Here is a 15,186-nt window from a genome sequence, read left to right on the forward strand (position 1 = left end):
TTTTTTTATCCATTTTAGATCAACACATCTCAGACTATTTAAGTTACTTTAAGAAATGTTTTAGGAGAGCTTTTTCATTAGAGTAAATTTTAGGGTTTAGTTTCTACTTGTTTTAGATATACTTTTTTGCATTTTTTTTTGCACTCAAAGGTACAGGGACCTTTTGTATCTTTTGAGTTTTGCATCAAACTTAAGTAGATTTTTTGTTATTTCTTAATCCAATCTTACAATCGAATAATTGGGGCTGTGGATTTCATGTTTACACTTCATTTCAATGATCAAATCGAGGATTTCAACTCGATTTCTAAGCATTTCTAAACTCTATTATTTGTTGTGTGATTTAAATATTTAAATAATATGAAAATGAACGGGTTTTGTTTGTTGAATATGGGCATGAACTAGTTTTCTATTGTAGTTGATTAATTGAAATGTTAATTAATTAATTTAAGGTTTAGGGACTAAACTGAAAGGATTTGGACTGGATTGAATAAACATAGAATCCTAAAATTAACACTTTAGGTGAATAATTAGATAAGTGAAATCAAGAGGAGACCTTGTCAAGTATATATTCAATTGTTCCTATTCCGTCTAAGTGATATCGAGAGATTAATTGGTTAAGTTAATGACCAAGAGGAAAAATTAAACAGATTGATTTAATCAATTTAGATCCCTAATCTGAGAATTAGGTCACACTGTTAATTTTTTTAAATGACATTATAATAATAACCTAAATTTAATAAATTAATTTTATTAATATTAATAGTTTTACTTAAATTTTAAAATCTAAAAATTGATTTTTTTTATTCAACATGCTTGAATTATGTTAGTGATCTAATATTCCCTTGTTTGCGCCTTTATTCGAAATCAACATTATTTAAGCTTTGCTTTCACAAAAAAAAAAAATGTTTAAGCCTTAATGAGAAAATGGCCCAAAGTGGCCTCAACAAGGAAATAAAAGCTTTTAAATAATAGGTCAAATTCTGCAATTAGTCCCTATACTATGTTTAAGTAATAGATTTAGTCCCTGTACTTTTTTAAAAATTTGAAATTTTGCTACTCATCAAACAGTAGCGATTAAATTCTACTATTTCAAAGTCTTATGTGGCAAACATATAACCATACGTGCAACGTCATATCAACTTGCTATTTTCACATGATATTCACAGAAAATCCATGTTATTTTACTTATTGGATTTAATGATTATAGTTTGAGTTAAGATTAATATTTCAAAATTTGAAAAGCATAGGGATTAAACATGATCAAAATGGAGAACAAGGACTCAATCCACAACTAATCGGACCAAGGGTTGAATTTGACCTAAAGATTTAACTGCTAACATTTGGTTCAGGATTGAAAATTCAAAAATTGAAAAATGCATAGACTAAACTTGACTTTTCGGGAAGTACATTAACTAAATTTGACCAAATTATGGTATATGATTAAATCACAACTTACGTATAATACATGGACAAATAACAAAATTTAACAAGCATATTTGACAAAATAGATATGACTTGAAGATATTCGATCAATCTCGAGTCGAGTATCGAATATATAAATAGATATTAGTCCATGTATTATACGTAAGTTGTGATCGAGCTTAAAAATAGATATTCGATCAAACTCGAGTCGAGTATCGAGCTTCGAATTTCGAGTTGAGCTCGAGCTTGTCAATATTCAGACTCAGCTCGATTACACCCCTAACCCATAACTCTATTGGACAACCTACGAAGTCTATATCATGAACTTCTCTTTACTCGTAAAGGGGACTCTTGTCATTTCCTTAAAAGACACACAAATGCTATCAACCTCCGTTATCACAATTCTTTGTTTTCTCCAAAAGCAACTCTATCATCAACTTTCAACACTCTTACGATGTGAGTCACTTTAAATTAAGTAATCTGAAATCACGCATCAGTAACATACCATTTTCTCTACGTATAACATACTTACCAAATACCCTTGCATACATAAAAAGATTCTTAAAATTATTGACCAACCTTGTTAATTTTCAAGTCCCTATCAATTAGGTCATATTATATTATCACCCCATCTCCATATTTGTTTAATAATTTAATCAATTAATTAATCAATAATGTGAGAAAAGCTTACACAAATATGGCTCGACTCAACCATCAATAGATCCATTCCACCAAACCGATTCTCTCTTTCCTACTCTACCAATTTTTTTTTTCTAATTAAGGAACCAATAATCTCGTATTACACATTTATTTTATTCATAAATAAAGAAAATAATTAGAATGCTTTAATGAATTATTATAAATATTTAAGTATTTCTCTTAACGGCATAATAATGATTGGTTTTTGCTTGCGATTTACATTTTTTAAAGTTTGATTTGGCCATAATTTACACGCGATTTAACCAACACAAAAATTGGGTAAACTATACTCAAGGTCACTAAACTATTAGTAAGTTTACGTTTTAGTCACTCAACTTCAAAAAGTCACAAAATGGTCATTGAACTATTTTGAAAGTTTTCATTAAGTCATTGAACTGTTAAAATCATTGTTACATGCCTTCCTTGTTCACCTACACCAATTGAAAGCTCTTATTTCCTTTATCTTCTACAGTTCAATTTTTTTTTCATGAAACAACTTTGAAAGTCACGAATCTACAAGCCAAAATCTTTATAACTTTCTTCTCTGATCTCTGACACTAACCATCAGATTGACTTAGATCGTGTGTTCTTTTAAGTATTGATCTACCGTAGGGGCAAAACCAAAAAAAAATTTTGGGGCGCCAAAATTAAATTGTCTATTTTTACGATAGGAAAAATACAAATTTACCATTTTAATAGTCTATATATTTATAATTTTTAAAAGATTAAATCAAATTTTCATCATTTTTTGGTGGCGAAAGTGCAATTTTACCATTATTATTTTAAAATTTAATAAATTATAAAGGGGTCTAAATGAAAAAATTTCTATTTTAGGGGGTCGGGAGCCCTGTCAACCCCCTGGCTCCGCCACTGATCTACCGTACTGAGTGTCATCGTTGCTTAGAGCTCGCTAGCTGAACTCTTTTTTTTTATATAAAAAAAACTTAATAGTCCAATGACTTAAATAAAAACTTTCAAATAGTTCAATGACTTAAATGAAAACTTTCAAATAATTCAATGACCATTTTGCAAATTAAAACGTAAACTTATTAATAGTTTAGTGACCTTAGGTGGAATTTACCCAAAAAATTCTAAATCCCTCAAAAAGAATAAAAGGTTGGTGGGTTATTATTTTTTTGGAAAGAGAAAATAAAAATATGAAAATGCCAAATTTGGTATATGCTTTGATGAAAATCTAAAACATCCTATAATTTGGAAACATAGCTAACTTATTGTAATTAATATTAGGTATAGTTTCTTTAGAGGGTGTTTATGTTTTAGGATATTTATTAACCTTAATTCACTTTCTTATTTATAATTAATTGTAAAATTAATATTGTTGAAAACAATAACTTACTTGATAAATCTCTTAAAGTGTCAAAATAGCAAAATCCCTAGTATTATAAATTTCTCAAATTCCTTTTATATAAAAGTGGTTAATTATATTACACGTCCCTAAATTATAAATTATATTCTAAATTAGTCCAAAACTTTAAGGTAACATAATTTAGTCTTCAAAATATCTATATCATATTAATCATGTCTTTTTGCCAGTTTGGGTTCAAATTTTAGCTCTACTACAATATGAATCGTATTTAAATCATGTGGATCAAAATTTTAAAAAGTATAGCCCCATCATCATATGAACAACTCGGGTCTAACGTATTAAAAAATCATTTAAAATTTTAATGACACTATCTTCATTTTAACTCATTAAATCCAAGTCATCCATATAATAGTATACACGTGTTTAAAATTTGATCAATATATTTTATAGGTTAAAATATGCTATTAGTCACAGCTTCTTTTCAAAATTCGAGTTTAATTGTTAATTTGTTAAACTTAGGTTCATTATAACTTTTTTACTTACATAGTTACCAAGAGTTTTTTTTATTTCAACATTTCACAACAACAAATTTAACAAAAAATGAACTGTGTTAACAGTCGGACTTGAATTTTGAAAATTAAAAAGTAAAATGACTAAATTCCTAAAAATAAAAGTATAGTAACTAAATTCTAACATTTCAAAGAGTATAGGACCTATGACATCTTTTAACTTATTTTATATTTGGTCCACCTCAAATCCGAGCCGACATTTAACAACCCACAGATTCTATACGAATGGAATAAATTGATTAATACAACACTAATATTTTGGGAGCTCGAGTCAAACATTTCAAAAAATTATAGATCAACTTAAAATATGGATAACGATTCGAGATGTATGTTGCAATTAACTCTGTTAAATTAAAAATTAAAATTTAAAAGTTAATTATGCTCTCTTTGTTCTTAATGATAGTAATTAATTGGTTGAGCAGTGGAAGTTTAGTAATAAATTCATTTTGTTTGATAAAATTAATCATGTCCAAAATAAATTAGAATTAAGCTTTTGGTATTGCCACCTGGCTTGGGCCCCTATATCATGGGCTAATGTCTTTGTCCCACACTCTCTCTCTAACTCCTCCATGTTTTCTCCCTCTTCACTTTCAGTGTATACAATGAAGAACAAATTAAGAGCATAAAAGCAACAAGATCAAATTCAGAGTAAATTTGAAAAATAACCCCAAAAATCAATGCATCCCTTGATTCCAAAGTAATCTTTAAAAAAAATCCTTTCTTTTAATCAACTCATTAAGCCCATCCTTCACCGCCAAATCGAACCTACCACAAAAATTTGGGCAGAAAAAAAAATTGATCTTGATTCTCCTTTCTTCTTCTCTTTTTGCTTTTCTGTTGTTGCTTCGGTCGCCGGAGATTTGGTTGTGGCCAAAAATGAAGCTTTCGGCGCTACAACAGAGTTATCTAGGTCGTCGGAGTAATAGTTTCAGATCATCGGGACCGTTGGATTCTTCTTCCGATGGAGCTTTTAAATCGCCGGCGGCCGTTTTTTGGCTTGTCCTCCATGGTCTGTCTTGCTTAATTAGCTTACTCCTTGGGTTCCGTTTTTCTCGTTTGGTTTTCCTTTTGTTATCCACTTCTTCTACCTATACCTCACCGTTTCATTCCCCTACCGAGCTTGCCAAAACCCTAGATATCCGCTCAGTTATTCCCGCTGACCCCGTCGGGAACGTCCCGTTACCGTTTCCTAACAAGACGGCGACGAACTCCCGGGTGGTTGTCGGGCGGCACGGGATCCGGATCCGGCCGTGGCCGCATCCGAATCCGGTTGAGGTTATGAAGGCACACCGGATCATCGAAAGGGTCCAAACGGAGCAGAGGTTACAATTCGGTGTGAAGGATCCCAGGAAAATTATCGTGGTCACTCCGACGTATGTACGGACGTTCCAATCACTGCATTTGACCGGTGTGATGCATTCGTTGATGCTGGTCCCTTACGATCTGGTCTGGATCGTCGTTGAAGCCGGCGGCGTTAGCAATGAAACGGCGTCGCTTATCGCCAAATCCGGTCGGAGAACCATCCACGTGGGATTCAGTCAACGGATGCCGAATTCATGGGACGAACGCCATAAATTGGAAACCAAAATGCGGCTTCGTGGTTTAAGGTAACGGTAATTTATATTATTTTATGCAATTTTAGGGACTAGATTGTAAAAAATTTAGAAATTGATTTGATTTTTTGTGCTTATTTTTTGGGGACAGAATTGTAAGAGAGAAGATATTGGATGGAATTGTTATATTTGCTGATGATAGTAATATGCATAGTATGGAACTTTTCGATGAGATCCAAAATGTGAAATGGTTCGGTGCGGTTTCTGTCGGAATACTTGCTAACTCGGCTAATATCGATGAGATGGTGGTTGAGAAGAGAGGGGAAGAGGAGAATCCTCGAATGCCGGTTCAAGGTCCGGCTTGTAACGTGTCTAATATGTTGGCAGGGTGGCATACGTTTAACACATTGCCGTTTGCTGGGAAAAGTGCGGTTTATATCGATGATAGAGCGACCGTGCTGCCTAGGAAGTTGGAGTGGTCGGGATTCGTTTTGAATTCTAGGTTGCTTTGGAAAGATGGAGATAAGCCGGAATGGATGAAAGATATCGATACATTGGATGGGGATATCGAGAGTCCATTGGATTTGGTTAAAGACCCATTGGTGGTGGAGCCTCTTGGAAGCTGTGGACGTCGAGTTTTGCTCTGGTGGCTTCGAGTTGAAGCTCGTGCTGATAGCAAGTTCCCTCCTAGGTGAGTATCTTATCCTATTCTTCTCCTTATAATATTATTGTGTTGCCTAATGGTACTCAACTAGTTTGATATCGAACTGATTGTAGACTAAGAAACTCGAATAACAGATCACTAACGGAATCAATGCGTCTCGACTGTTAGGTGTGTCAAACTTATAATACATCTTTATATAGGGAGTAGCATGGAGAAATGCCGAATTAAGCACCCGTTCTTACAAATGTCATGGTCAAATATTCATCACTTGTTGATTCATTTATGAAACTAAGTCACCTCGATAGTTTCTTAGAATTAAAATGGTACAATGTGGTATAAATAACCACAAATGTTCGAGAAATCGATTGTGTCGAGTATGATTTTTGCTCATAGACTGGAACCATGTGGTTTATAACTCAAGTAATTAATTATAGCATTACAGTTGTTTTTTTAGCTTATTTTGTTTTTCGACTTTGATAACTCAGGATCGGTTTCTCTTGCTCGGTCTCCTCCCCGTATTATCTTCTCATTAATTTTACACATCATGCAGATGGATAATTGACCCACCTTTGGAGGTCACCGTCCCATCAAAACGCACTCCATGGCCCGATACTCCCCCTGAACTCCCTTCTCACGAGAAGCCAGTGATAGGAATCCAAGAACCAGTCATCAAGCATACTACAAAGACACGAACATCCAGATCAAAACGTCGAAGTAAAAGAAAGCACGATGAAACAAGAACAGACAGACGCACAACAGGTTTCGACAAGACATTACAAAACTAAAAAAATCATTAGCCCAGGAATGTATACACCCTGACCGAGTTGAAACCACCGTGCCAAGACCGAGTTGGGGGGAATGCAGATGGATCTTATCAGGCATTGGGTATGTATCCATGTGCACCCTTTTACCGTAGGCGAGTTTATACATGCATTTCCGTTTACGTTCCTCTCTGAGTTTCAACTATGTATTTTTTTATCTTTTACTCTCTTCTTTTTCAATCCATAGTTTCTTGGAGTGATGGATTATATCTGCTTCATCAAGGAACGTATGTTCGTCGAGTCGTTCTCTTTTGTGTCTCGAGAAATGCTCGATTGCGACATGCTTAGTTTTTACAAATTTATACATATAATCTTTGTAATAGGGAACTATAGAGCTGTGTTTAGTAGTTGGTTTTTGGTAGATACGACACCAAGAATAATAAAGATTCAGTCACATGATTATTGATAATTGCTGGATCTATTGGTAAACTTACAATACTTTTTTTTTTAATTTTATTCATTGTAAAGAACAAGATTTAAAAAAATTACAAAACAAAGAATTTATAAGTTTCCAAATTGGTTATTTATGTCCTGGTTTATCTTAACTCGATTTAAATTTTCGTGCTATTCACTTAAATCAAGTCAAATAAAGTGAAATTTTTGAGTTAATTAACTTGATATATTTTATTTTTTATTTTTAAATCGAATAAAATAAAATTTGTTCAAGTTAAATTTTAGTAAATTTAAGAAAATAAACAAGTTAATTTAAAATATTATTGATGATATGTCTCAAATTTGTTCTTTTGAAATTTTTTAAAATTATAATTTTAACAATTTAAAATTTTGAAGTTCATTTCGATCTTTTTTTATTTTGTTTTGAGAAGGATTAATGTTTTTCACTTTTAAAATTGGCAAAGATTTAAAAGATGTCTACACTAATTTATTATTTAAATCGTAAAATTTAACTTAACTTTAATTTAAAAATTTAATTTTAATTTAATTAGCTTAGAATTAAAAAAAAATTAACTTTTTCAAATCCGATAATACTATAAATGTTACCAACATTGTCTGATCAATTCTTTCATCTTAGTTATCATCTCCAAGTCATTTGTAAATTAGTTCCTTGACAGTAGAAACTAGAACATCAATTCCCCTCAAATCTGAAAATTCATTTCCAAACTCAAATTCCACATAACCTAATTTAATAATAAAAAGTAAACAATTCGAACTCATCAAACCAAACCCAAACCGACTCAAACTCGAAACAGTTTGAAATAAATCGAATTCGAAAGAATATGAATCTTAATGATCTAAACAACTCAAAAATAATCTCACCTGAAAAACTCAAGTCTTAAATCCAAATTCAAAATAACTTGAACTCGAAACCCCGAATAAATCCAATTCCCCCATATAGCAACTTGGTGGTTAGCAATCGACAGTTGACACTTGACAGCCAATGAAACTAAAGACAAATTAATTATATGCTGTCGACGAAGGCCACTTTTGTAAGTTGCAAGGCTGGATTTTTTGTCATTCATTCCAAAGTAAACAGCTAATGAAATCATAATAACAGGGTTGACATAAGATCTCACAATCTTCTTTAATCTAAATAACAACGTGAATGTTATGAGTTAATAAATAGGGTATATTTGTTTAAGATTAAAAAGTACCATCCACATCTAAAACTTTTAATATAAACCAATTGCACTACTTGATTGAGTATTATCAGAAGTAAAAAATACATGTTACCGGCAGAAGTTACAGGCGACGGCAAATGTTGCATGTTCCATCAATACAAAGTGTTCTTTGTCTGGTAACTTTGGTTTTCTTATCTAGGCTAAACTTTCCCAGATGCACCTGAAAGTTAAATCCAGTAAAGAAAAGCATTAGAAAATGGACATACATTCAATGTCCGACTTAGAGGCGAAGCTAAAAAATTGCTTTAGGAGAGATAGAAATGAAACATAAATTTTTGGAGGGGTTAATGTGCAAATTTACCATTATATTAACATGTAATTTTTAAAATCTTGACAGGGCTACAAGGGAAATTTACCATTTTTTGGGGTGACTGGTGATTATCTGATCTATAAACATTCTAATTGAATTCTAAAAATATCAGTACTCTAAACTGGTCATTTAATTACTGTACGGTCAGCTTTGGTCTAACGTGTTTTAAAAAACAGACAATGTCAACAGAATTTGGGAGGCTTGTTTCTTCTTCTTTTTTTAACACGTCCGATTCAAACTGTTAACGCAGTAGGCATACATGTGTTTACGATTTAATCCATGTATTCTAAATATGCTTCACATCAAATCTGAGATACAAATAGACTTGATTTTTATGATACTAATACTTTAAGGACTCAACAGAAAATTTTAAAATTTGAAAACCAGTTCAAAATCTGGGTCATAGTTTAAGGATGTCTGGTGTGATTAACCTTATATACACACACACACACACACTCACCTGAGGAACTTAATCCCTGGGAAGGTTTGTGTTTTCTGTTGGAGATGCCTTCTTGCTGTCGTATCGCTAACAAAAGAAACAAAGTACAACACAATCGATCACACAATCAAATATGCCAAGGAAAAACAGGGATGCCAAGTCACAAAAGGAAGATAGATTCAGAAATACCTGTTTCCCGAATGAGAAAGGGACGTATTTGTACTTGATCATGTGCAGTATCTGTTTCCTCATAGTCAGGATGAATAACATTATCCAATAGAAAAGGAGTATTGGCCAAAAGACAGGCACATCAAACACACTGAAGAATGTCATCACGAAAGCAATGCAAAAGGCCTTTGTGATCGAGTACCTTCACACAGAAAAAAGGCCAACACATGATAGATAAAAATCTTAGCATCGAGCATAAAAATTTCCGAAAGGTAAAGAAGTAAGTTTCATGGCACCCTGTATATGCTTTGCATATGCACCTTAAGTTACGAAACAACTATAGACGAAGAAAAATAGTCAGAAAAAAAGTACATGCCAGAAATAAAAGCTACTTGTTGCTCATGATATTCGTTTCACATTGAATTCGAAAACCTCAAAGCTAAAAATCAATTTGGACTAATAAACTGGATTTTGCCAATAGTTTTTATAACCTGGTAAGGTTTCCCTAAAGAGAACACTTTAGGGCATAAGTTTCTACATATCGATACCATCCAATAGGCCAACAATTATTGGGTATAAATGGTAAAACACATTGCATTCCTATGGAGAGAACTCAGATTCAAGCCCTGGAGATGACATTATTAGGAGGGGCAACCATGAATCCTAAAATGATTAGTCTTCATGGACTGTAAAACAGACCCGGAAAGAAGATACCATCCAACAAATAAGTGAGAATATGTGATAAAGCCTATATTAGAATAACTAGCTTCAATTATTATCCAAACAAACAACAATGAAACAAGCTCCAATTAACAAGTACCTCGGAAATAGAAAGAAAAGAGAAATTTCTAATCATTCTCATGGACTTCAAATGTATAAGCATTGAGCAGTAAGAGTTATGTTACACAGACTCTTAATTTCCCTCAAAGTTACCATGTCCGACACTTGTATTATGACATATTCGAACATAAGTACAAAGGTATAATACTCTGAACATATGGAAAAGCTTAGAAAAACCAAATATATTTATGTCAGTTAGTACTTAATTAACTTTGGGTAACAAAATTCAGGAGCGTGGAAAAAAGAAACCCTACTAATTGGAAACGGTTGATTTAGAATCCATAATTTTTCTTTCATTTTATTAAAAAAAATTCACGATTTCTTCATTTATCAGCAATGATCAAAAACTTCAACATTAAATCCTTCTCTCATAATGCCCTGGGAATTAGAATTATCAAGCAATAAAAGCTTATTTGTTCGATTGAATTGAACTTCTTAAAATTTTAGCGGGTCCAAATCAGTAATAAATTAAATTATCCTAATACTCAAATGAAACCTAATTTAACTATAACAATATTCAGATCATTTGACTAAATCAAAGCAGTTAAAACAAACAGTGAAGAGGGGGAACCAGAATTTGAATTCGGGGAGTCGACGGACGAAAGGGCGAAACTCATCGGATCCACTGACGGGAAGCGAGGGACCATCCTCCATCTCGGGGTCCACTTGAGGGGAAAGGAACCCCATCAGCAAATTCAGCAAGTAGATGCCGAGGCCGTAGGTGACGATGTAAAACCCCTGCACGAAGTACACGCGTACGGCGTAGATCAACACCACCGCAAGACATCCGATCCAACGGTTGAGAACGTGCGGAACCGTTTTGTCCAGGAGGTGCTGGTATCGCCGCGATACCTCGAAAGTCCACCGCGATATGACCGCCGCGGGAGACGACGGGGATAGATCGTCGCCACCAAGGGCACCGCCGGTTGGTCCGGTCTCCATCGGGGGACCCTTACGTCTCTGTGTGTTTTTGTCTTTTTCTATAACGAACTATTACGAAGCTTCTTCGACAGCCATCTGATTTTCGGCTATGCTTTAACACATAGAATTTTCCTTCTGGTTCGATCATCGTCCTATACCGGTTCATTTAAACCGGGCCTATTTTAAATTTAATAATGGTTAAATGTAAATATAAATAAATTCTTAAAATAAGTGATTTATAATTACTTTGAATTGCTTTTAATTTAATTTGAAATTAAAAATTTAATGATAAGATAAAAAAATCTAAATTTAAAATTTTTAACTAAAATATAATAATAAAATAATATCTATTCAAATATAAATGATAAATTTAATTCATTATCTTCCAATTTCTGCACTTTAAACTAAGAATTAATACATAATTAAAAATATTTAATCCTTAGAACTAAGATTTAATTAATAATTTGTTATTTAAATTTTACACTTTTTCTAATGTACCAATTTGATACATGTATAATTTTTGGTCCAATCCGTACTTGACAAATAAATTATATATGTTGGCTTTAATTCAATTTTAGAGTTGATTGAATAAAAATTGTAATTAACTAAAAATTAACATGGCTACCTTTGACACCAAGATATATAATTCGAAAATTATCACAAATATTACATCGAAAAATTGTCAAACTCGGATACCGAGTGATATATTAAAAGTTAATCAAAAGATATATTTGATACAATATTAATAATTATAATTTTAAGCTGTAATTTAAGAATATTTTGTGCAAATGTTTTTTTTTTTGTTTTGTTTTTTTTACAAATTTAACTTGCATTGTGATTTTTCTTTTCTGAAAGTAATTCAAGTGTTTTATTTTTTGGGCCTATCCTTAGATTCAAGATTGAATTGGTAAATATGACCACAAATTCTAAAACTGATTCTGCTAACAATGAAGTCTAAGCTTCTTAAAGTGAAGACGACAATGATGATGTATTCTCCGAAAGCAATGGGAGAGATAATTCAAGGGGTCGGAAAAGTAGTCAGGATACGGTCCCCGGCCTGCAGACGAGCAAATAGGGTGACATCAAAGCATGGAACTTAGCAACTATCTGTCAAAGAAGTCAAGAGCCTTTCATTGGACACAATGCTATCGAAGACGTTTTAGCAGTATTAACGGCGTTGGCAAACCTTCCTCTGGACTTGAGATCCTCGGAACAAGCTCGACGCAGGCAAGTGACATCATGTCAATCACCGCTGATGCCTTGGTTTTGGAGATGAAAGATTATATGAAACCTGGGTTTGAACTAGATATTGATTTCTGCATTCACAGCAAATACAGCTTGAATCAATGCTATTGTTGTTTTTTTTCGAGAAAGTGAAGTATCAAATTCGATTACCAGTATCAGAAGCCGAGTTAAGTAATCCGCCAAGGTTCGGTTTAATGCAACTCGAACTCAACTAGGAAAAGGAAGGAAAAAAAAACTGTTAAAAAGAGTGCTTAAACCCAGAATTCAAAGATCCAAGCAGATTTTATATATATATATATATATATATGCCACATGAAACCAAGAACATTAAAGGGATTCAACGATCCGAATTACACCCAACAACGATAACTTGCTGTACCATACGAACACCTATACGCAATCATCAACACAACATATAATTCAAAACATTCTCATTGCCTTTCCATCAAGGTTTACAAGTTTCCAAGAAAAAAGAAAATCTAAAGCAATAAGTAAGCATTAAAGAAATGACTCGAGAAAATAAACTTTCAAAGGCTGCAATGAGATCAAAGCAAAGAGTAATTTCCCAAACATCTACAATTAGATCATTTCACAAGTTGATATTTAAACTATCATCACAATTAGACCACCTTCTCAATGTGCATGCTACTAAATTCCTACCAGCAAAATGCCCCAACTTTGACCTCAACAAAGCTAACCTACCATTGCTGCTCGTGGAAGCACCAACAGCGGTTACTTGGCCAACCTCCTCACCGGTTTCATGAACTCTGTCACTGACACTAGCCTCGAACCCACAATCTGTGTCGCAAGCATCCATATTGATCAACATCGATCCCCTTTGTTCACGCAACCATTCGCCGGCATCACTACTCACTCCTCTACATTTCCTCACCTTAATTTTTACCAAATTGGGACAACCGGAACCGAGTGCTTCGATGGCTATATCTGAAATCGGACATCCCTTGATACAAAGTTTCTTCAAGGCCATACATTTTGCAGCAATGCATGCAATCTCTGTATCACCAATAGTTCCACTCCCACAAAGAGCTAACCTCTCGAGCTTTGAACAATTACATGCAATGGCCGATAAGCTCACATGGGTAGCATTAACACCAATCAAAACAAGTTCTTGTAAATTAGAACAATGCTTGGCTACAGCAATCAAACCCTCATCACCAATCCTATTAGTTCTCCATCCATCAATATGAAGCTTCCTCAGTAGCTTACAATTCTCAGCTACACAAACAAGTCCATAATTCGAACACTCGGGGGTTTTCACAATATGCAAATTCTCAATTTTGGTGCATTTTGAAATGGCTGATAAGCCTATATCACTTACTTGGAGCCTCTCAAGGTGAATTTCCATTAAAGGACTCCTATTGCTATCACTACTGCCGTAATTGATATCGCAGTTTAAATTCTCTTTATAGTTTCGATTTCGGTTTCCAATTAATTGAAGAACACTATCCCAATCACCTAAACAATGAATAATTTTCACAGTTTTAAGGTTTTTTGATCCAAGCACAAGCGGTGCAAAAGACTGACCGTTAACGAGCTCTTTCAAGCAAATCATTTTCAACGAAGAAGCCGCGGCTCCAGGTCCGATCGGCTCAGCTCCGTCGTGGATTCCTCTAAGCCTTTTTACCGATAACTCTTCTAAATTCGCGCAATGATCAAGGACGGCGTTTAAAGCTTTAGCGCCGAACATGCAAGAGCCACAAGAGAGTTTTCGTAATTTTTTTGAATTCTTAGCAAATGTCGACATTCCTTCGTCGGTGATTTCGCGGCAACCGCGGAGCTTCAACCGTGTGAGGTTACGGCAACGGATCGAGATCGTAAGCAAAGCGTCATCCGTCAAGCTGATCGATTTACGACTACACCGTAAAGCGAGCTTGGTAACGGAATCGAAACGGGTAAACAAAGAAGGCAAAGAAGAAACGATTTCAGATTGAGCGTTGAGAGATAAACGGTGGCGGCTCCAACCGTCAACGCGAAACCACCGCTTGCAGACGAGTGAACACCGGTTCCGATCACCGGGTCCAAGGAACTGGAAAACGAAAGCCAAACACTCATCGGGTAACTCAGCGGTATAATCCACGATCTCCACCACGATTTCGTCGCGAAATCCCTCCCCAGAAATGAAAGCAGAAGAAGAGGATAAGAAGGTGAAGGGATCGCAGAGGGAGTTTTCTCTGCCCAAAACGACGGGAGGAGATTGGCCCATTTTCGGCGGGTGGATAATACGCGCCACCGAAAGGAAAGTAATTGAGAATAGCCTCTCCTTTTTATGGGTTTTTCTTTTTTTTTGGTTGTCTGTAATGTTTCAATTAGTTTGGGGGGGGGGGGGGGTAAAGGTTCCTGGTGGGCAGTGAAATTATAAGGGCGAAAACAAAGAGGTTGAAATTTAGGTACGTTTAATTTTGGACCCGTCAAATGGGGGACGAATGCGTGTCCTCGTCGCAATCGCCACGAGTCGACTCATCCAGTCATCGCCGATTTTTTATTTTATTTTTCGTTTAAAATATGTTACAAATCCCTACACTCTTTGTAAAGTTGAAATTTAGTCTTTAT

At 34.3% G+C, this 15,186-nt stretch overlaps 3 protein-coding genes across 3 annotated transcripts; 1 reads left to right on the top strand and 2 right to left on the bottom strand.

Moving 5' to 3' along the window:
* Positions 1 to 4,585: 4,585 nt before the first annotated feature.
* LOC105787643 (beta-1,4-xylosyltransferase IRX14) lies at positions 4,586 to 7,464 on the top strand. Its single transcript, XM_012614123.2, has 3 exons — positions 4,586 to 5,624; positions 5,722 to 6,261; positions 6,785 to 7,464. Exons 1-3 carry the CDS (start codon positions 4,894 to 4,896, stop codon positions 7,017 to 7,019), a joined length of 1,506 nt encoding a protein of 501 aa, XP_012469577.1. The 5' UTR covers positions 4,586 to 4,893; the 3' UTR covers positions 7,020 to 7,464.
* A 1,106-nt stretch (positions 7,465 to 8,570) lies between these two features.
* On the bottom strand, positions 8,571 to 11,478 carry LOC105787644 (protein RER1A). Its single transcript, XM_012614124.2, has 4 exons — positions 11,021 to 11,478; positions 9,631 to 9,811; positions 9,463 to 9,528; positions 8,571 to 8,852 (listed from the first exon to the last, which is right to left on the bottom strand). The coding sequence occupies exons 1-3, from the start codon at positions 11,389 to 11,391 to the stop codon at positions 9,472 to 9,474; spliced, it is 609 nt and encodes a 202-aa protein (XP_012469578.1). The 5' UTR covers positions 11,392 to 11,478; the 3' UTR covers positions 8,571 to 8,852; positions 9,463 to 9,471.
* A 747-nt stretch (positions 11,479 to 12,225) lies between these two features.
* LOC105787645 (F-box protein SKIP2) lies at positions 12,226 to 14,962 on the bottom strand. Its single transcript, XM_012614126.2, has 3 exons — positions 13,318 to 14,962; positions 12,766 to 12,826; positions 12,226 to 12,686 (listed from the first exon to the last, which is right to left on the bottom strand). The coding sequence occupies exons 1-2, from the start codon at positions 14,837 to 14,839 to the stop codon at positions 12,807 to 12,809; spliced, it is 1,542 nt and encodes a 513-aa protein (XP_012469580.2). The 5' UTR covers positions 14,840 to 14,962; the 3' UTR covers positions 12,226 to 12,686; positions 12,766 to 12,806.
* Between the last annotated feature and the right edge of the window lie 224 nt (positions 14,963 to 15,186).

Source organism: Gossypium raimondii, chromosome 2 (assembly GCF_025698545.1).
Source record: "Gossypium raimondii isolate GPD5lz chromosome 2, ASM2569854v1, whole genome shotgun sequence".
Taxonomy (NCBI): domain Eukaryota; kingdom Viridiplantae; phylum Streptophyta; class Magnoliopsida; order Malvales; family Malvaceae; genus Gossypium; species Gossypium raimondii.